The following is a 21,339-nucleotide window of genomic DNA, read 5'->3' as shown; positions in this document are numbered from 1 at the left end:
TCGGGACCAGTTCCCACAGGTGTTAATAATTTGTAAGTGAATGGTACATATTGTATTTCCAGGTAAATGCAATGTGAAGCTAATGAGCTTAAATTTTGAGTTCCTTCACGTGGAATCCAGTTAATGTCAACAGTTTCTAGGAGTTATAGATTGTTCAAATGGGAAAAAGAGTAGTCAGGACATCAATAGGGAACATTTTTATGTAAGCTTTCTAGTATATAACCTGAAGAGATCTCAGAACATAAAACTCCAATATTTGTCCATTAATTTATGTGATTTTTGTCTTAACCTAGATAAATATTCACTTTAAGAATTGTTCTCATTCATAATTTTGCATTATTTTTGTTAAAGTATGTCACTTAAATTGAATAAACTACAATCCTCCAAAAACCCAGATATATTATATATTATAATTAGTGGGAAGCAAGTGGCCGGATGTCCTGGAATAGACAGTGATGTTCTTCAGCTAAAGACAGGGGAAAAAAAAAATGAAAGGCAGTTGTCATGTATATTGTGCAAAAAAAAAAAAAAAAAAAAAAAATCACCTGTGACTTTTGTTAAGATGATACATGTCCTAGAAGCTAGTTCCCAGGGATTCTCATTAAGTAGTGCTAGGGGATTTGAATTATTCTATGCGTTTTAGGGGTAAGGATATAAAGTTGAGATGAAAAACTATATTAGCATTTGTTTGGCTTTCAGATATTATGGTTAACATTTTAGTTCTTTGAATAGAAAATCTTTTTTTTTTTGTAATAGAAAATCTGCTAGCTTGATCCAAATCACTGGCTCTGGGCAGTGACAGTGTGTTTTACTTTTCCCAGTTGTTTGCCTCTTACAGTCTTTAGTTCTCAACAAAAACCCATCTTTTCTTGAAGCAATCCACATAATAAAACTTTGGTATTTATTATACAAAGGATATGTCTCAGGAAAGTTAATTGTGAACTAGTTTGTTTTTACTATGTTCAGGATAGAAATACATTGTATTATTGCTCTGGATTAGTCTGGAAGCATTAGCCATGTGTAATTTTGTATTACAGTAAGGGCAAATAAATAGAATGACTTATTCATTATACATAACACTATCCTACAGGGAATTGTGTGGGTTACTGCAGGATGCCTTAATAAGCATATCTTTAGAATGAATTGTTCAGTCTGATCTGAAGGTCACTGGACAAACACTGAGCTTATGAAGCTAAAACTGAGCTTATGAAGTCAAATAGCCAAACTTGGTGTATGTCAGTGATACATCACTGTCATGTTGGATGGCACTGTCATGAGGCCAGGCAGAACAGCATGCTGGGAGTAGAATGAGACAAAATTTAAAGATACTGAAAGTGCATTCAGAGTAGGGAAAGAAAGGTTGTGAAGAAATTTAAAAAGCTAATTCTGGGGGTTGGGTGAATATCACTTATAATTAGAAAGCATTTTCAAATTGAGCATAGTTAATACAGTTTTATCTAATACCTGGTAGTAAAGTTATTTGAGAATAAAGATGATGTCCAGGTTTAGAGCCTACAGAAATAGATGGTGAGAATTTTAGATACCAATTGGGTCATTCAGAGATGACTTGAGTATTATGGCAAAAGAAGGGAAATAAATGCTTGTTTCTGCAATATAACAAGTATGAGGAAGTACTAGTAATACAACTGTCTTTGGGCAAGGAAGGGTCAAAACCTTCTGGATCAGGCATTTTTTAGTAATGAATTTAACTGGCATGAATTTGTTTTCTTTGGGAGTGGTGGCAAAATGAAGAAAGTTTAGCTTAACCTATATTGAACTGAAATAAATATCAGATTAGATAATGGTAAAAACTAGAACAACTACCAGTTGAAGAGTTTATAGTCAGAAATAAGATGTAATGAGTCATAGATTTTTTAAGATGTTTCAGGAATTTTTATGCATCTTGAAATTTTTCATCCAGTTAGGTTTTTTTGAAGAATTACTATAAATAAAAATATTAAGTATACAGATGAAAAGATTTGATTTTAGTAACTTTTAGTTTTTAGGACCTGCTTAGTTTTCTTTCTCCCTCTCCCTGCCTTATACTTTTATCTTTTGTAGTATTTGCTTATAAAAATAATATATGGAATCTAAGTTTCCAGGCTACATTCTATAATAATAACCATGTTACAGCTTATGTATCAAAATGTTGTATTTAAAAAAGTATGTAAAGCAATTTCTAAAAATTTCCTAAGAATACATATGTAACAGATTCTAGAAAAGGAAATGAAGTGCAAGGATTAATTTACATAAAGGTATCCATTAAGTAGGTAGATTGGGTAAATAATGAATTAAATCTGTTTGGATGGAAAATGGAATTTTAAAAACAAAAGAGTAACTTTTCTCTATTCATGGAAGAGTTGGTTTCATTGAAAGACACAATCTGTCTTGTACGTGTAATGTAAAAAGGTTGATCTCCTAGACGTTTGGGTAGAATGGAAGTTACCACAGGCTGGAGAGAGAAGCTGGGGGGAGGGGTGGGGTGGGGAATCCATGGGTAATCAGTTACAATTGAACAGGGGCAAGAAGTTCTGGTATTGCAGAGTTAGGTGGCTTTAGATAATATTAATGTACCACACATTTTAAAAAGCTAGAAGAAAGAATTTTGAAAGTCTTCCCCATAAAGAAATGATAAATGCTTAGTAGATATTTATTTGGATTTGTTTATCCTGATTGTACAGTGTATACATTGTATACATTGAAATATCACGTGTATTCTGTAAACATATGCAATATTTATACAGTATAATTTAAAAAATTAGAAACCCCAAACAACAATAAACAAACACAAATCCAGGCTGCCATATTTAAAACAGAAAAGGAAGGAGAATCTCAAAGACTCTGAAAACCAGGTGAGTGGCTTCAGTGTAACAAACAAGCTGTGTCTAAGGAAAATCAAGGCCTGAGTTCTAGAGCCAATGAGAAGACACAGGCTCCATGTAAAGGCATTCAAAATTAAATAGTTGAAAACTTTGGGTGTGTCAGTGAGGGCATAGAACTAAAATGCAAACTATATCCAAAACATATCCATAAACTGCATCTTACTAAGTGCTAGTACTACTTACAAGGTACTGTCATTACCACTTGCATGTGATAGAAGCAAAGGAAACACATTTAAAAGGGATTTTTAAAAAGATAGCAGAACTGGGGAGAGCAAAATGAAATGGGGAGAGTGACTCAGAAATAAGGACATGCAGCAATTAGGTAAGAACACGGAAGAAAACATTGAAAATTAGAAAACATATGTGCATTCTTCATTTGGTGTATAAAAATAAACTAAGGGGGGTTAGACAAAACTCTGAGATGCATTAATAAATTAGCAGGAGTGGGCAGAAATAAATTATGTATCTGAAAACAAGTATACCAGTGCTTGTTCTGAGAAATTAGCCACAGTATTAATTATTCTTTCTTAGTGTAAAATTCTGAATAATGCTGAAAATTCCTTAAATGAAAAATAGCTCTGATAATTATGCAGAAAGGGAAGGTGGTTCTAAATTAGGAATAGAGAAAACAAAATGACAAAATTATGGCAATGAGGATATGATAACACAATACTAGATAAAATGGTAAACCAGGTCAAGGGAGAAAAGGGGGTTATAAAAAGCAAGTGTGTTAAATGTCATAGGAGACAGAAAAATGATTAAAAGGAAAAAGGATAAAAAGAAGTGGTTAGTATCATGTTTTATGAACAGAGCTTGACTAATAATATTCCATAAAATACGGATTTTTCACTGAAAGATAACTCCCATACCATATAAAGAAATTGACAAAAATTTTCTTAAAAGTTTTAGTCATCAAATAAAAAAAAAACATTGTCTTCTACTATTGGTTCACAGATAAGCATAATCATTTAGTAATATCATTTGAAATGTCTGGATACTGTCTATGAAACGGTTCAATTTTCTATCATCTTATAGGTAAGGATTCAGGGTCATGATTTTATATTGCAGATGTATCGTGACTATCTTTATATGTTTTTTTCTCAGTTCAAAGGACATAGATACATATATCATGATGTTCCACAGTGCTTCACCACCGAAAAGCCATTAGAGGTAAAAAATGAGTTGGAAAGATAAGCATAATCAAAGGTTGAATATGTGGATAAGAGAGTAAAGCAAACACAATTCTACTATAAAGCAAAGTGGGAAAGATAAATAACAGATGTAACTAAAACATTTATTAAAACACCAGTGATTTTGCCACTATTAAGTCTGCCTTTTCAGAAAAGACCAGTAGCTCATGGAGAAACTTACCATGTCAACCTCTGAAATGCTGTCAATGCTTTCAACCTGGACATCTATACCTACTGGGACTGGTGACCCTTCATAAAGAAGAATAGACAATATACTGAGAAATTCATTACAAACACTTTGGAAACATTCAGAACAGAGAATAAAATGAAATACTTTTCAAGTTTTTATAAATGACAACTTTTTCCATTATCTATGGAAACAGTCATTATAATTCAGTTATAATCATAAAGGAACATTTTCAAATAAATGCTATTCTGATAATCATTACTCACTTCTTTGGGAATATTTCAGTATTTTCATTCCATAACGTAGAACTGGTGTCTCCAGTTTTATTTAAACATTTTAAGCTAGTACTGGTTTACAAAGGAACAAGGTTTTAGAATATCTGAATATGTAGAATTATGCATTTTATGTGGTCATGGTCATATCTACAGCCAGGAAGTATCATATAGGGTCCTTGACTCTGAGCTATGTTGAAACCTTTGCTTGCTTGCCAAAAACCAAGGCTTTTTCACTTGCATAGTGATTGGCAGAAGAGAGGCACTCAGATGATAGTGCAGTGCTACACAGGGACATCACAGATCCAGAGGTGTCCCTTCACAGATCATTAGCAGCCACAGGCTGCATTTGGGAAGAAGCACACATCCTCAGAAATGTGTTGATGAGAATATACTAAAGTCATAATTGGAGCAGTTTCATACAGAGAGTCTCTGAGACTTATTTGCACTTGAATTCACCAGCATCAATCATGGGCCTAGGAAGCCTGAAGAATAACACGAGGGAATTAAGACTAGACTATAAAATTTCCTGGTTCCAGTTAACCACAGGTTTTATCATTTTCTGTATGAAGAATTAATGTTAATAATGTCATCTAGTTTTGTGTATGATATCTGATGCATATAATTGTTAATTTCTATAAACTGAATGCATATATATGATTTCTGTATTTATATACATACTCTTCCTGTTTTCTTTCCATAAGTTACTCTTAACAACACCTTAATGCCTATACAGTCTCGAGTTAAAAAAAGACTTCCAGTTATTGATGATAAAACATAAATCATGTGTAGATAATTTCTAGGTAGTTGTTCTAGTAGAGATTCTTGGATTTAGAGATGTCAGGCCTAAAAATCTTCCTTAGTGGGCTAAGTAATGCCAGGATGTGCCACATGGGATACACATGTGAATATAATTCATGAGATTCCATAGCCTCTTGTATGAAACAAGCCATGTCTTGCCAGTCTTTGCTATTCTTCTGTGATGTCCTCACTAGTTGCCTTATGTTATCTTTACCTTACCAACATAAAATTCCCTCTGTGTCCCTCAAGTCCATACCCTCAGCATCACTCCTTACTTAGAAGGCTTTCAACTGGCCGGCACAGGTCCTATCCCTGGACTATACTCCAGCCTCAGCCTTCAGCAACACCTCACTTGCTCTTAACCACAAACTTCTTACTTCCATATTGAATCATTTCTTCCTACAACAATAATTCTATAAATAACATTTTTTTACTGACAATTATGATTAAGGATTAATTTGCAAATATTAGTTCAACATTATTCCTTCACATGGTTCTGCTTTATTAGCCTTTTAAATTAGAATTATCAAAATAAAAATTTATGAAAACATCTTGTTCCTGGTTTTGCCTGGCACTTCATGGCAGTAAACCTTTCCATTAATCCCAATATTTATAGGAATAAAAGATTTGGAAAGATCTTGGAAGGGTGGATAAAATTTTAACACTAGAGTTGCATAGACTAGAATTCGAACAACTTCACCACCATTGTGTGATGTAGGGTAGGTAATTTCTCTAAGCTTAGTTCCTCCTCTGTAAAATCTGAGTGTAATATCTAAGAAATTTATTTGAGGACTAGGAATAATACAGTTACTGAACTTAACTGGTGCTCAATACATAGCACAAGATAAATGTTACTACTACTGCCATTATGCAAAAATGCAAATCTGCCTCATGGAGTGCAGGCCACTATTCCTAACCCCACTCTCAAAATTTGAACATCAGTTACTGGAGACCAATATGAAGCAGCCCCAAGCAGGACTTAAATTAACCAATTGGCTTTTCATGTTTACATGTGAATCTGTCCAAGGCCTAGGCTCCTGGTCTGGAAATGAACAGTGGACTCATAGTAAGTGAACCTCTGTGAGTCATTGATCCCCATTAAAACCTGTAATGGTGGATAAAGCCAGAAAGCCTCAAAGGATAAGACAAGATCACAGCTAAGGACACCTGGATCCAGTCTTAACTAGATAAAGACTATAGCCTCAGGTGTCTCACACCTGGGTAGATTAACTTAATATCTTACTCTGGAGAAATCCTTGAGTGGTTCTGACTTTCTTGAGTACTCCCTTCCCTTCTTCTGATAACTAAATAAATACACAAACCACCCGGAGAAGGTCTTGGTCTTAGCCCCAAGGGAATCCTGAATTCTGTGAGAAGGCTTTGATCTTCCTGGAGCCCTGAAATCTTACCATTTGCCTCTTTTTATTTAGCTTTTGATGTACACTCATTTGGGAGGTTGAGGGATATTATTAACCTGATGATCAGTCTATTCCTTCCTTAAAAAATAATAGAGTGCTTCTCTCAACTTATGTTCTGGAAAAAAAAAAAGAGAACAACTTGAATATAGTATCTTGTGACTTTTCAGTATAGTTGACCCTCTGTATCCATGAATTCAATCAATAAAAAGTACTTGAAAAATTGTGTATGTATTGAACATGTATAGATTTTTAAATTGTCATTACTCCCTAAATGATACAATGGCAGCATTTCTGTTTTCTTAGGTATTACAAGCAATCTAGAAATGACTTCAAGGCTATGGGAGGGTTTTCATAGGTTGTATGAAAGTACTGTGCCATTCTGCATAAGAGACCACCCACAAATTTGGCTATTTGTGGGGGTGGTTGTACTGGTCCTGAAACTAAACCCTAGAACACAGAGAACATCAGTCTATCAGAATATCTGGTGACTACTTCTGCAAGCCTAAGACATACTTGTAAACATACTTTCAAGGACATACCCCTGCCTCTGCTGGACAAACACTGGAGCCTAGTTTTGTTTGAAGGCTGGGTCTGACAGTGGAGTTAAAACATGGCTTTCTGTATATCACTGAGCTGATGAAATACATTAGATTTCTTCTTTCCTTCCTCCAGATATATACTGTTCTTGGAGATATGAACTCTTGCATTTCTATGGAAAGTATGTGCCCTCAGGTGCTGTCTGTCCTCATTGTTGTCTCATCTGAGCTCCATGTCCAAGCGCATCTCATTTCTGTGTCTAAAAATTTGTGCTCTGGCATTCTTGAGGGCAGAGTGAAGGGTGAGGGGAATATAAAGTCAAGGCACAGAATGTGACAGAATTTCAGATCTGCATAAAAAGGCCAAAGAGCATTTTTTCACAGATAAGCTAGTCACAGAAAGGAAGTAGCAATAAAGCAGATGGGTTAAAATCATGAAATTTGTAGCCATATAAACCTGTGTTACAGTCAAACTTCTGCAAATCACTTAATTTCCTCATACCTCAGTTTGCTAATTAGTAACATAGAGGAAATGTATGGTACCAACTCTATAGGGTTGCTGTGAGAAACTGTGAACAATCGATGTGTAGTCCAGAGCCTAAGCTCATTCAAATGTTTTTTTTTTAACTAACTTTTTACTATATAATTGAATCAGTGATAAATTTAACAGAATATATAATAATAATTGTATAAATACTTTCATTAATTCTGTTTGTAAAGTATAATAAAATTAAATAAACATTAACCTTACTGATTATGGTATTAATTTTCTGGGATCACTAACTGGGTAGTAGCAATACATTTATAAACCTTTTTATATGCATAAAGATATGGCATCAATCTTTTTTTATGAAGGCTGGAATAACGAGACTTAAGTAGAAGTTATATATCTTATTACTATATTGAATTTAAAATACATTATATTATGCCATCCTTATAGTCACTTTGTTGGCTTGGTAGACCCAGTTTTAGCTTCACTTGATATGTGAAGGAAGTTACACTCTGAGAAGACTACGAAACACTTGCCTGAAATTCAAGCTAGGTAATGATCGGAATATAACTAGACCCTTCTCTCTCTCATTCCTCTTGTTTGACAAGCAAAGACTGTGTAGCAGCTTTTATAACTTTAGGGCTTTAGTCTCAACTCAGTAGCCAGTACCTAGATGCTGAACTGATTTCACTTCAGAAAAACAAAGAAATGATCATGTGTAAGACTAAAACAAAAAACCCTTAGTTGTGGGAGATGTAATGGGTAGGGAAAACATAAATAAAGAAAATGACCTGCAATTTATTACCCAAGTTAAACAAAAACCTCCCCTAAATTTACATCCTCTTGTTTCTGCATAATGAGTCAATTAATCTTTTAATGCTTTATAAAAGTAAAAAACATTGCAGAAGCAGCTGGTTTTAATGTTAAAGCTAATTAGGAAAACATTAAGGCAAGAGAAGTGCTGAAGTTACATTTGGTTCAAGAGGAAAGAAGTATTTCATGTGTTTGAGTTATGGACAAGTGTAATGAAGGAGAGAATAAATTAAAGTTTGTCTTTTATATCCTGCAATCTGATTTCCCCGAGGAAAGCATCCATGAGAGAACAGAGAAATGGGTCACTATATGAGAAGCTGCTCTGATCAAGACAGGCAAGAGAAGCTTAAGGCCTATATTTTGCAGCTACCAAAGTGACAATTCTCACTGAACTTAAGGATTTTTCTGCCTGAGATGATTGAACACACACGCTATGGAAGCACCATTTAGCCCAAGCTTAGGATTGTCAAAAAGATTTCTGAATTGTGAGATGATTTGCTGCCTGTCAAAAATAGCAGATTTCAAGCACTTTTTAAATAACCTCACAAAGGAATAGCCTCAGGAAAAAAATATTTTTAAAAATGTGTTACCACTTAAAAAAATCTTAACGTATATCTCTAACAGATCATGCAAAGTGGAAATTTAAGGTCAATTTTTTGTTTTTTTTCTGGCGGCTGGAGATGATATAGGGGATGGAGAATGAAGGTAAGAAAATTTAAGGTAAAAGAGGAGGGCATGGCTTAGGCCAGCAGCATTGGTTCTCAGCCCGTCACTCATTCCTGTGGAAATCACCTGGGGATCCTGAAACAACGCAGATTTCCACTCAGAAGCCCTGCGCTGGGAGCTGAGCTTCTGCATTTATTCTAAAACACAGGTCTTTCTACTGCCGGTTCTTGAAGCACTTTTAAGCGACAAGTCACCTGAGAGCTGTTTTTCTAAGGTCCATGTTCAAGGTCTTTTTTCTGTCATTCTTATTGGCTTTCAGTGACCTAAAATAATCCCTACAGAACCCATTCCTCTACAACAGAAAGTAATTTAATGGAGGAACCTGTCCTGATCGGAATTAGGACAGATTTTGGAATTGGTGTTGAAAAGAGGACGCGATGTTCAGCTTCCAGCTGCGGTGCCCGAAACAGTTTCAAGCCGTTCCCGTGCAACTGGCATCTCCTCGTGCCTGGTGAGGACCATCGTCGAACAAGTTTGACTTGAAAATTATTGTTAAATGATACAGGAAAGGTTTTACAAATTTTTATAGATCATAGAAACCAAGGTAGAGCATACTTGAATGATAGATATAAAGCATGTTATAAAAATTTTGGGAACTTTTAGGATAAGAAATAGTCTATTCAGACTCATAGTTAAGGGCTCAAGCATTTTTAGAATTGTGGTGGGAATGATGAATCTGAGAAATAGTGAAATAGAGAAAAAGAATCTCGGAAAGAAAAAATAGGAAAAAATTCTCAGCCCTGCTTAATTTCACGGCTTCTAAAACCTTAAGGTGAGATTTAACAGTGTGGTCAATGTTCTGGAAAACAAAATTGAACTCACCAAAATGTAATATGATACAGATAATCCAATGCAGTGGTTTTCAACATGTCTTTCTCAAACTAACAGCATCAGCATCATCTAGAAACTTTATAGAAGTGCCAGTGTTTGGCCTCATCCAGATCTAAGGGGTCAGAAATGCTGGGGGTGAGGCCCAGGGATTGGCATATTAATCTTCCAGGTGATTCTAATGCTCAGGGAAGTTCTAGTTATGATATTAAGGTCAGGTCCTTAACTGCAGCTCAGTATATTATGCATATTAAGCATATTTCAGGATATTAAGCATGCAAACCAAACCAGCCAAACAAACAACACCAATCCTCATCAGTTACCTGACATATTTTTGTATTTTTACTGTTAACAAATTAGCTCTCTATGACATCCACCTACCCGTTGTGCATGCTTTGGTCAGAACCATAATATGTCAAGAGTCTAAAGTTTCCCGATCCCATCTTGAAAAGTTAATTACTCATAAAAAACTGCTACAGCATCCTGCTTTTCACCCTCATCTGTACCTCCTTCATCTCCACTTTGTTTCCATGATTCTTAAAGGTTGTCAGTTCAGGAATTATGGGAGAGAGAGACTTTGGGTCAATGAAGAAAGAGTCAAGTGGATTCTGAGGTTTGGTTACCAGCTGGTCTCATCACATCGTGCACATTGCTAGAAAACACGATGCCTTCAGTGATGCGACTATGTTGAACACTTTGAAAGGGAGAAGGCTCTGATTCAAGGATCGCCTCTCCCACTGGCTTCCTCTATCCTGTCCACTTGCCCGTGTGTTTTGTATGTTGGTCTACCACTTACTTTCATAGTTTCTACTGAATTTCTAACCTCTCTACACCTCAACTTCAACACTGGAATATTAAGGATCATGACAACTCCTATTTCACGGGGTCACTGTTAAGGTGGAATAGCACACTGGGCTAAAGGTACTCACACTGTGCCTGTTTAACATTTTTATCAATTTTTATTTCTAAAAGTGACAGAAAACAAACTCAGCTGAATTGGTTCACAGTGAGCCATATAGCATTTGACGTACTCTAATTGCTCCATGAAAGCCAGGTACTTCAGCTTGAAAGAACATGCAAGAAGTTATCAGCATCACCATGTAACTCAAGTTATAGTTCATAATTGAGACAGTAAGTCTGTATATAAGCAGAATATATCTGTCCATTATTTATTCAGCACATTCTTCTTATAATGGTGTATATACTAGAATATAAGTCGTAGAGTCAATTTAAATGGATACATTTTCAACTGTTTATTTAAGAGAAGATAATCACTTTAAAAAACTGATAATTTTACTTGTGTTTTGGCTTTACTTGCTAAAAAATTTCAACTCCATTTTGAGAGTACGTTGAGTTTTAACGAGTCTTTACAGGTAATACTCACCTCCAAATCCTGGTCTCAATGAAAAGTCATGGCCCTCTATATGGAGAAGTTGCTGATACTTCAGGGGCCACACTTTGGTACTGTCATCTTTCTTCATTCTAGTTTCTTGTTTGCTGTTCTCCCCAAAGAAAAAGAGTTCTTTTGAGAGACATATGCTTCTGGATATTTTCATTTGGTTTAGTCATTTATGCTCCATATAGTATATTCTAACATAAATTCATAAAGGGTCATTTTGTCAGTTCATATTAAGCCAAAGAATGTTCAACATTTGTTTTGTAAATGTGGAGTAGATAATGAAATTTTAGAGCACCATTAAATGACAAATTGAGTATGAATTAAATGCACAATAGGCAATGTTTCTCATAATCTAGTTTGTAGACTTGGGATACCCTAATTGCCTATGTGGAGGTGGTCAGAATTCATGGACTTCTTTTTCAGATCAACTAAGTCAGAGCCTGGGAACCTGAATTTAAAGGAAATACTTAAGTGACTCTTGAAATCACTGAAGTTAAATAATCTCTGCACTAAATAGTGATAAAATTTAAAAACATTGCAAAATTCTATACTGATGAAAAAGTTTTTACAAAGACAAAATAACCAGAAAATATGGGGGGTTAGCTAGACTGGGGACAGAATTTAACTAGAACTGAAAAACTAAACTAGAAAGCTGGGTGTGTGGCACACACTTGTAATCCCAGCACTCAGAAGGCTGAGGCAGGATGATCATTGCGAGTTCAAGGCCAGCCTTGACTACAAAGTGAGCTCAAGGCCATCCTGAACTGCATAGTTAGATCTTGTTTTAAAACAAACAAACAAACTAGAATTTAAGGTGTGGCAATACTTTGACTAATGCAAGACCAGGTATAAAATAGATAAGGTCTGCTTTTACCTACATTTCTCTAGGGCAAAGGCAAAATGGAGAGTGACCTCTCTGTAAGTATTCTGATGTGGAAACAAAGTCTTTTTTCCTCTGAGTCTGTGAAATTTGGCAAGTTACTGGACCTTTCTGACTCATTTCCGGCTGGGAGGAGCCTACATCCCAGGGGCTTTGCAAGTACAGAAGGAGGTTGCTAGAGCACAGCTCCTCCGTGAATGACTTGCAGCCATCTGCTGGTGCAGGAGACCCTGCTCAGATCCCCCATCTAGAAATCATGCCTGGCATTCTCACCCTCGTTATGGTTAACAGCAGCAGTAGCAAAGACTCAGAGTGCACTAGGTGAATTCTAGGGACTTTGATTGCATGATACACATTTTCATTAACAAATATCTTCTATAAAAAAACAATGTGAATTGTAACAGAATTCATATTGGAGGCAATTTCTTAACCCAGTAAGGTACTTTTGGTGGGAAGAATTTCAGATCCTGAAGAGCTTGTAGAAGAAATACATGCAGGCATATATCACCATGTGTCATCTTTCAACAGGACACTTTGTGGTTGAAACCTCAGTGGTTTACTGATGATGTATTTCTTCCCATGGTAGAAATGAAGAAGCTGGGAGAGGAAATCTGTTTTGAATATGGGCAGTTTGATTTAAACTGTATTACATCCTATGAATAATTGAACACATAGGACTATTTCTTCCAAAGAGCTAGAATTAACTAGAAAAATTCTCCTAGGGAGCTAGAATGAACTATTTATTAAAAATAGTAGCAGCTGGCTTTTATTAAATGCCTACTATGTTCAAGGCATTATGCCAGATGTTTTGTAAGTATTATCCTCTTTGGCATACATCCAGTTCATCTGATTTCCTGGGCCCCATGCCCGGAGTTTTGACTCAGTGGTTTTGGGTATAAGAATTTGCAATTATAATAATTTCTCAGGAGAACCACTGCCCTAGAAAACAGTAGACATTTCACAAAGCTAGCTACTTGTTATTATTTTAAGGAAAATACAAATGTAACTTTGCTTGGAAACTCATGAGAATTACTCCTTTGCTAATTGCGTGTGTGTTTTTAAATACAGCTAAATGACATGTCACTACTATGTCACTTCAGAAGAATACCTCTTCACGAGATTGAAACAGTTAAAATTTTAATTAAGAATCCCAAACATACTGAACACAAAGCCTGTCATGAATCACTTTCTTGGTGCTTTAGAGCCCACACCTGTTCATACCGGAGGGTTTGTCTCATGCAAAGGAAGATGTTCCATATTTACCTACTTTTGCTTTGTTTTGTGTGTACTATTTCCCAGAAAGAATTGGTTGCTTGTATATCTTCTAAAAGAATATTCAAAATCTATGTTCTCTTTCCCACATATTTAAATAGACATGTACAATTTTTATTATAAATTTTAAAAATACTTAAACATTGATAATTTAAAAGAAAATATGTTTCTCCTTTAAATGTATCTAATAAATTTAAATATCTACCTACAGCATCTTAAAATATATGAACAAGTTCTTTAAAATATTAGAAATTTTATGTCATTTCTTACTTTCTTTGAACTTGTATTTCCAATTTTCTTAGAACTTTGTCATCTCATCATACATCTTTTCAAGAAAAACATGTGCTACCAAAGCAAGCACAGCACAATAATATTTATATTTCTCTCCTTGTATCCAGGAAGTTATTAAACACCAGGAAATGCACATAGATTTAGGAAAACAGAGACATTTATTTTTATTTTGTTAAGCGGGGCAGAGTAATTATTAAAGGAAAGGATAAAGGAGATCACAGGTGAGTTTCAGTTTTAGCAAAGAGGTCATGAGGAAGTTAAAACTCTACAAATTGTTCAAAAAAATGTTATCCTTATCTACATGCCCCTTGGATAGCTTGTGGGTAACATTAGGGATACGTTATACACAGAATAACAGCTGCCAGCTTTGAAGGTCTGGCTTATTAAAAAAACACATAAAGGTTAGTAAGATGAAGAATGAAATAAAATAGACAAAGAAGACAGGAGGAGCTGTGAGTAACAAAGGGGTTACTATGCAATGGAGCATCAGGTTTAACTCAGAGCTTTTGAGTCTTATTCCATGTATGTATCATTTTTAAACACTTGTGTCTTCTGTCCTCTACCCCATTCTAGAAAAAACGACTTCATTTTTTTAGTAGTTACTAAGAGAATGCCTTTGGACAACTTCTATCTGAGGAGAGGCTGTTTTGGAAATTCTGAATTCCCATGGAATGAAGCAAAAGAATCTCAATTTGTGAAAGATGAGTATGTCAGCATTCTAAATGTTTGCCTCTGCCCACAAGACTCTATAAGCATTGTTTGAGAAACAGTAGGTGTAAATCTTGGGAATAATGATGGTTTTTCTCTTTGCCTTATGACCTTTTTCTTCATGGATTATACAAAGAATCATATTTCTATCTGCTCCCTCTTCTCTGTGTCAGAAACTCTAGTTTTATAACTAGGAAAGAGCAGATTCTGGAGGTTAAAAATGCTAGATTTTGAGTGGCCTTAGAAGGCATAAAGAGAGTTTTTGGTCTTTGAAGAGAACATACTAGGCAGAGAACTAAAATGTACTAAATCTTGGGAAAAGTTAAGCACACCTTTTGTTCTGATACACTTGAGCTTTAGAACTCCAGTGAAATGAAAAAGAAACTCATCTTAATTAAGTCATAAATGCTCAGTTGGCTGCTTTATAAAACTGCAATGGCTTGGAGGACTATATATTTGATTAGTTGACTAGGATCCTAACATGAAATCAACTAGGCCTGACATGAATGGATTGCCCAAGGGACAATATAATTAACAATCATATTTGAAATTATTTAACGGAAAAGGGAGATACCAATTAAAACCACTATTACCATTTTATACCATTTTAAATGAAGAAAAGACCAAAAAAAAATGTTAGTGCCATGTTCATAAAGATATGATGAAATAGAAACATTTATGCTTTGCAGTTGGGAGAACAAATATTAGTAAACCCTTTTAGAAATTTATCACAGGAGGCAGAAAGACATTTTATATGCTTTGATTGAGTAATTCAGTTGCAGAACAATTACAATTTTTATTTATAAGAGGAAAATACATTCATACAGCTATTTATTGGTGTTATTTATGAAAATGCAATTTTAAAAATAAATGTTCAATATCAAATATTCAATATTATTCAGTTTCTTCTTTTCTTTAATGCAGTGATTAAAAATACCATTAAGATATCAATGAGGCTATATGGAAAACGCTTAAAAAGATGCAAAATCATTTATATTCTCTAATTTTAAATATGAAAAAATCAGGTAGCCACATGAATAAAGATTAAAAGCTAACTCTTAAAAGAAAACATGATTGAAATTACTGGTATTTTTTCCATGCAAAATCCATTACTCCTACAGTGTTGCACTGAATTGCAATTCCCAGGCCCTCCCACCTTTCCCAGTATGTTCAGGGATGTACTAGCAAATATTTAACAAGTGGCTGTCTGGGTTGAAAAAAGTTGAGTTTGGTTTACAGTGTTTGCCACTGCCCATTTCTAGATAGTAACATGTGTGACAGAATTGTGTGTAGTCCATTGCATAGTGTATCATGCTATTGCATCGGCTAGTATAGTATATAGACTAGTATGGTATGGTATGATATGAGATGGTATGGTATGGGAAAATAGTTCATTGTAATAATAATTCTACCATAGAAATATAATAGATCCAAACAGAGTCAAAGCTAACAGATAACAGTAAAACACAGTAAAATAATTAGAAAGTGATGGGTTTTAAATATATATTCTCTATAAAATAACTTATTAAGTAGTTTATATAATGTAATTCTTAGTAGTGCTTGGTTTTAACAACTGGCTCATAAATTTCCAAAAAATTTAACTGTTGGTTCTTGAAAGCTGGTTTGAGCATTTTTCTGATTTTTTTCAAAGCCACTCGTGTTGTTCCTACAATATCCTTATCCCTCAATTCTGCACTTGATAGACACAAAGCCTATCAATGAAACTTTTGAAACTATGCATACATATTCAGTAAATCTATATATCTACTCATCTTTACTTTACCAGGGGACCATATTTTTTCCCTAAGCAAAAGAAGGATTTTTAAAAACTTGCTATAGCTTTCTTTATTCACATCCCTCCCTAGCTGGTTTTGAAAAAGAAAATATTAATTTAAAGATTAAAAAAATCTTTAAATAAAAGAAAGAGAATCTTTAAATAAAATGTAAGTTATATGCTGACTGACAATAGCTAATAGCTAAACACTTAAACATTGTGTGAAAAGTGGTTCAAACTTTGCAGAAGGTAACAATATGTAATACAATAACCACTGTTAATTTCCTATCATCTTGTTTTAAAATTCCATATCATTTTTATTGTTTTTGTGTTGTTTCATTTTTGTTATTATTATTTTATTATTATTTTTTCTCTTTAAAATAGAAAAGCAGCTCAAAATAATGTGTATAAATGCAAAGTAATGCAAATAGATCTATTGCATAATTCTCAAAGAAAGTCTGTGTCTTCCTTTCATGATCACTCTGTTAGTTGCCTTGCATTTTGAAAGGGAGAATTTTTAGCCGATTCATTATGTATTTATTTGTAATCAGGTTGGGTGTTTGGCAAAGAATTTCACAGTTTTTATTCACATACTAAAGTATGAAGACTCCTAAACTCCTTTCTCTTGGATTTATCCTATAACAATTTCTGTATTTTTTGTTGAATTTGTAAATATTTGCATGACAGTGCTGAGCGACAACTCAGAAATTGGCTGGCTGAATTATCCTTTTTCATGCAAGAAAAATGCTTTGGCTTCATTCTAAGCAGCTGCTTCTGAACCAGTGTAATGCTTACTCAGTCCCTGATACTCTAGAGGATTCTTCTTTGAAGAACAAAGGAAGTGGATATAAATTTTAATGAATCATATTCTAGCTTGTGGCTCAAAAGGCACCTACTTAGGCTGTAGAGAAGTGAAAACAAACTTGTTTGGTTTCATATAGCAGCAACCCTGCGTTTTCCTCTAGGGAAAATCTGGCTTGCAACGTCTGCAATTTCTCTTGTTTTAAAAGATTTAAAACGATCCATTTAACATAATAAAATTTTCCCACCTCACCTCAAAGAACTGATGTTCTCCTAGTGCTATTTAAAGGAGCACCTAAAAAGTACACATTATAGATTTTCTGTAGCAACTTTGCCACTGACAGTGGGTGTTATGGTTTATGTCTGTGTGTCCCCCCAAAGCCTCATGTGGTCATGGGGCAGGCTTTTACAGTTTGATAATTATGGGTGTGAGAGCTGCACCCGCCCTGGGGTGGATAGTTTGCATATGTAAGGGAGAGGAAAAGAGTGCTTGAGGCCATTCCTCCCCCATTCCTCCCTGGTGTGTGCTTGTTGCTTTTGCTGTGTTCTGTCTCCCTGAGCTGTAGCTCTCTGCCATGTGCCACTCTGCCTTATAATCTGCCAAGTACGGACTGAAACCTCCACAAACTGTAAGCGAAATAAACCTCTCCTTCCTTAATTTTGGGCGTCAGGTATTTTGTCCCAGCAATGAGAAAAAAGTAACCAAGACAGTGGGCCAGTGGGATAAGTTAACACTCCTGTGACAAATTTATCTAAACATCTACCAATCAGACTGGACAGTCTTTCTTTAAAAGGCAGATGATATTTTAAAGCAGTTTCCATTTATTTTAAAGTTAGGTAAAATATACCTCATAAATATTTTATACAGTCTAAAAAAATACATAGCCTAGTGGTATAACCTGACATTTTCCAAATATTTCCTTGCCCAATTACCTTAGAGAAGACTCCAAAAATTGTTAAACTGTACAAGACCTTATATTATCTTAGGTCTGAGGTCTGGAGTGGAAAAATGCAAGGCAACTGTGGAAAGTGGCCCCTGATTTTTAAAAGCAGGTAAGGAATCAAATCTAGTTCCCATCTCTTTTTGTCATGGTTGTTAATCCTGAAATGTTAAAGATAATTATTCAACTTTTGTGTTCTGTTTCCTGACCTTATGGTGACACTCAAGATGTGAGGGCAGATCAGCAGGGACTTCTGTCACTCCACTGACTGCTGGGGTTGATGGATATTACTCATCTTCATCTTCTATGCCTTTTTTTGGGTCTTGAAATCTTGTACAAAGGGGAGAGATTCTGAGACATTTTTTGTTTCTTAAAGGTATATGTGTAGTAGAGCAACCAATCTTTCTAATCTGCCAGGCTAAAGGGGATTCCTGGAACTTCTTGTGCTAAATCCTGAAAAGTCCCAGTTACGCATGGTGAACTGGTCACTATAAGAGACTGCTAGCTAGCTTCTTTACTGTACATCTAGGCAGCTCTTGGTTACTAATGGCTAAATAATAATGATAACACATTGATATTCAGAATGATTGTAAATGTATGAAAGCTATTCTCAAAAGACAACAAATGGCTTTAGTAACATTTAGAAAATATCTCAGCAACCTATGAAACCATATACCTGGCAAGTACTTGACATTAAAAAAGTTAGTGCTTAGATTACCTCTTACTCAAAAAAGTTTGAAGCAATATTAAACAAGTGTCATTAATAGTAAATACATCAATATTAAATGAATAAGTTCCTTGAAAGAGGATCTTTACATAACATGAACCATTTAATTATTTTCTCTAAAAATAAATATAAGCAAGTATACAGAAGCCAAGGGAAATGCACGATTCTGCTCTTTCAGATATCAACCCAAGGTGATTTATTTCGATGAATGAATGTTATTTTCAGAGACAGACACTGTCAGAAAGATGTATTTCTTTTAAGGGTGTTTCCTGATTTCCAGTAGATCTGAGGCAGCTGGCGAGAAAAACCACATAACTGCATGGACTCTACTATGGATATCTTACCGGGTTTGCTTCATTGAAGAGGAGCAACGCTGGGGGTGCTTCTTGATATCAGAAACAGCAAAAGCATATGGCATTAATGTGATCCAGATGTAGGTGAAGGAGATCAACTGGAAAGCCAAGACCATCTCTTCCAGATACTGCTGTTGTGATTTTTTCTTCATGTGTCTTTTAAAAAATAAATAGTGTGCCAGAAAAGGTATTAAGGAGAAAAAAACATGACTTTCAATGTTGTCTTTGTTTTAGCAGATGAAATAGATTCACATCACTTACTGGCACATATCTATCTTCAGCAATTTAAGGAAAAGAAGGCAGAGTTTTTCATTTTCAGTTTGCATCCTTTAGTTCCTCTTACCAGAGAAAGTTCTTAGCTTGATGCTTGATCCCTTACTAAGTAAACTCTCAGCTAGTCTTTGGCAGACAAAGAAGGGAGGCTAGTCATTAATCCTCTTAATCCAGTGCAACATCATCTGAATATGTTTAATGCCTGTGTAAAATAATGTGCTTAAAGAGGAAAAGATGATTAATTTAATCGTAATTATAGATTTGAAGGCGGTTTTCTTTATCATAATGGTTCCTTTTAATCTTAAAAGGACTCTTTCTTTCCTTAAAACCATACAGAGTGCTGTAGCACAAATTAAATTACTTTTATCAGGCAAACAGTCACAGTTCAAGATTATTCCATTGATAACAAAAGTGGGTCAGTTTAAAGATTTGATATAGGAAGTAACCTGAAAGATAAACAAATAACCTGGCCCTGGGTAGTATGCAAAACACATACCATTACTGCTCCATTAAATTACACCTACATACTCTTTTTACTTGACTGAGGCCAATCTTTTTATTTTAAAGAGAATCATAAAAAAAAAAAATAGCAAAATACCAACAACATAGACCAAAACAAAACAAAGTCAAAACAATAAAAATGATACTGCGTTTTAGAACAAAATGATAGGAATTAACAGTGTTGTTATATTACATATTATTATCTTCAACAAAGTTGCTCAGATTACCAGATGTAAGAATGCAAGATTGATCAAACCATTAAAGAGAATAAAAAATAAAAACAAAAAATTTAGAAATGATACAGAATTTCACTAGACAAGATGGTAGGAATTCACCAATGGTTATTATATTGCATTTTGTTATCTTCAAATTAGTTGTTCAGATTATCAGATATAGGCATGCAAAATTGGTCAAAAAAATTAGGCATTAACTGTTCCTTTCAATAAACCATTAGACATCACCAATACAGTTACCCCAGATATACTTTTTCTCTTCCTTCTTTCTTCTTTTTCTCCTTTCCATCATCCCAATTGTTCCTTCCTTTGAGCAATTTCTTTCCTTTTCATAAAATATATTGTACATTTTGTGTTTTATTTACTCTTTCAGGTTCTTACACTAGAAGACAATATGATGTTTACACATGTGGGTCTGATTCATTTCACTTACGAGTAAGTTACATACTCTTCTATAGGCACTTTGCCTAAACAGAAGAGAAATATCCTCTGAAAATAATCCCTGTGTGTATGCAAAGTACTAGTGAGTGGACATGTCAATGAAATTAAGTTTCCTCAACTGGAATATCACAGAGTGAGCAGTGCAGTAACAAATGACCTGTTTACTAGGACTTAGGAAGAATATCTATTTTCTTTCCATAAATATAGTAGTGAAGAATGTTTCCCAAAATTTCATTTATGTGCTTGACACTTTCTATCCTGTGTTCCTCTTCATCACCTTCATTTATTTTAAATTAGGTTATACCTTTTCAGCTCATGCATCAATACCTTTTCCTAAGTTTCTTAGGCATGCATTTCCTCTTTAAACTATATTTTTATTATCCACTATTACAAATATGCAAGATGGTGTATTGAACCCTTGCCTGCCTTTACCCTCTTGCGTTTATCATTATGCTGTTATATTATCATTATAAATATGTATCAATAATGCACAAACCTTTTGTATGCTTCAAAGATTATGTAGCTGGGCATGGTGGTACATGCCTATAATCCCAGCACTTGGGAGGCTGAGGCAGGAGGATCATTGAGAGTTCAAGACCAGC

The 21,339-nt window shown here is 34.8% G+C and overlaps 1 protein-coding gene across 1 annotated transcript in view; it reads right to left on the bottom strand.

Annotated features, from left to right (window-relative positions):
* The window catches only part of Gabrr3 (gamma-aminobutyric acid (GABA) A receptor, rho 3), a 45,389-nt gene extending 25,984 nt beyond the window's left edge, over positions 1–19,405 (bottom strand). Inside the window, exons 1-3 of the mRNA XM_005375489.2 lie at positions 19,281–19,405; positions 11,528–11,640; positions 4,254–4,321 (exon numbers count right to left, since the gene is read on the bottom strand). Coding sequence (XP_005375546.1) covers positions 4,254–4,321; positions 11,528–11,640; positions 19,281–19,405 — 306 coding nt within the window. The remainder of the gene's footprint in view (positions 1–4,253; positions 4,322–11,527; positions 11,641–19,280) is intronic.
* Positions 19,406–21,339: the final 1,934 nt, after the last annotated feature.

Source organism: Chinchilla lanigera, unplaced genomic scaffold, assembly GCF_000276665.1.
Source record: "Chinchilla lanigera isolate Chin_1 unplaced genomic scaffold, ChiLan1.0 scaffold00006, whole genome shotgun sequence".
Lineage (NCBI taxonomy): Eukaryota > Metazoa > Chordata > Mammalia > Rodentia > Chinchillidae > Chinchilla > Chinchilla lanigera.
Note: the sequence above shows the minus strand (reverse complement) of the source record. Positions and strands in the feature narration are given on the sequence as shown.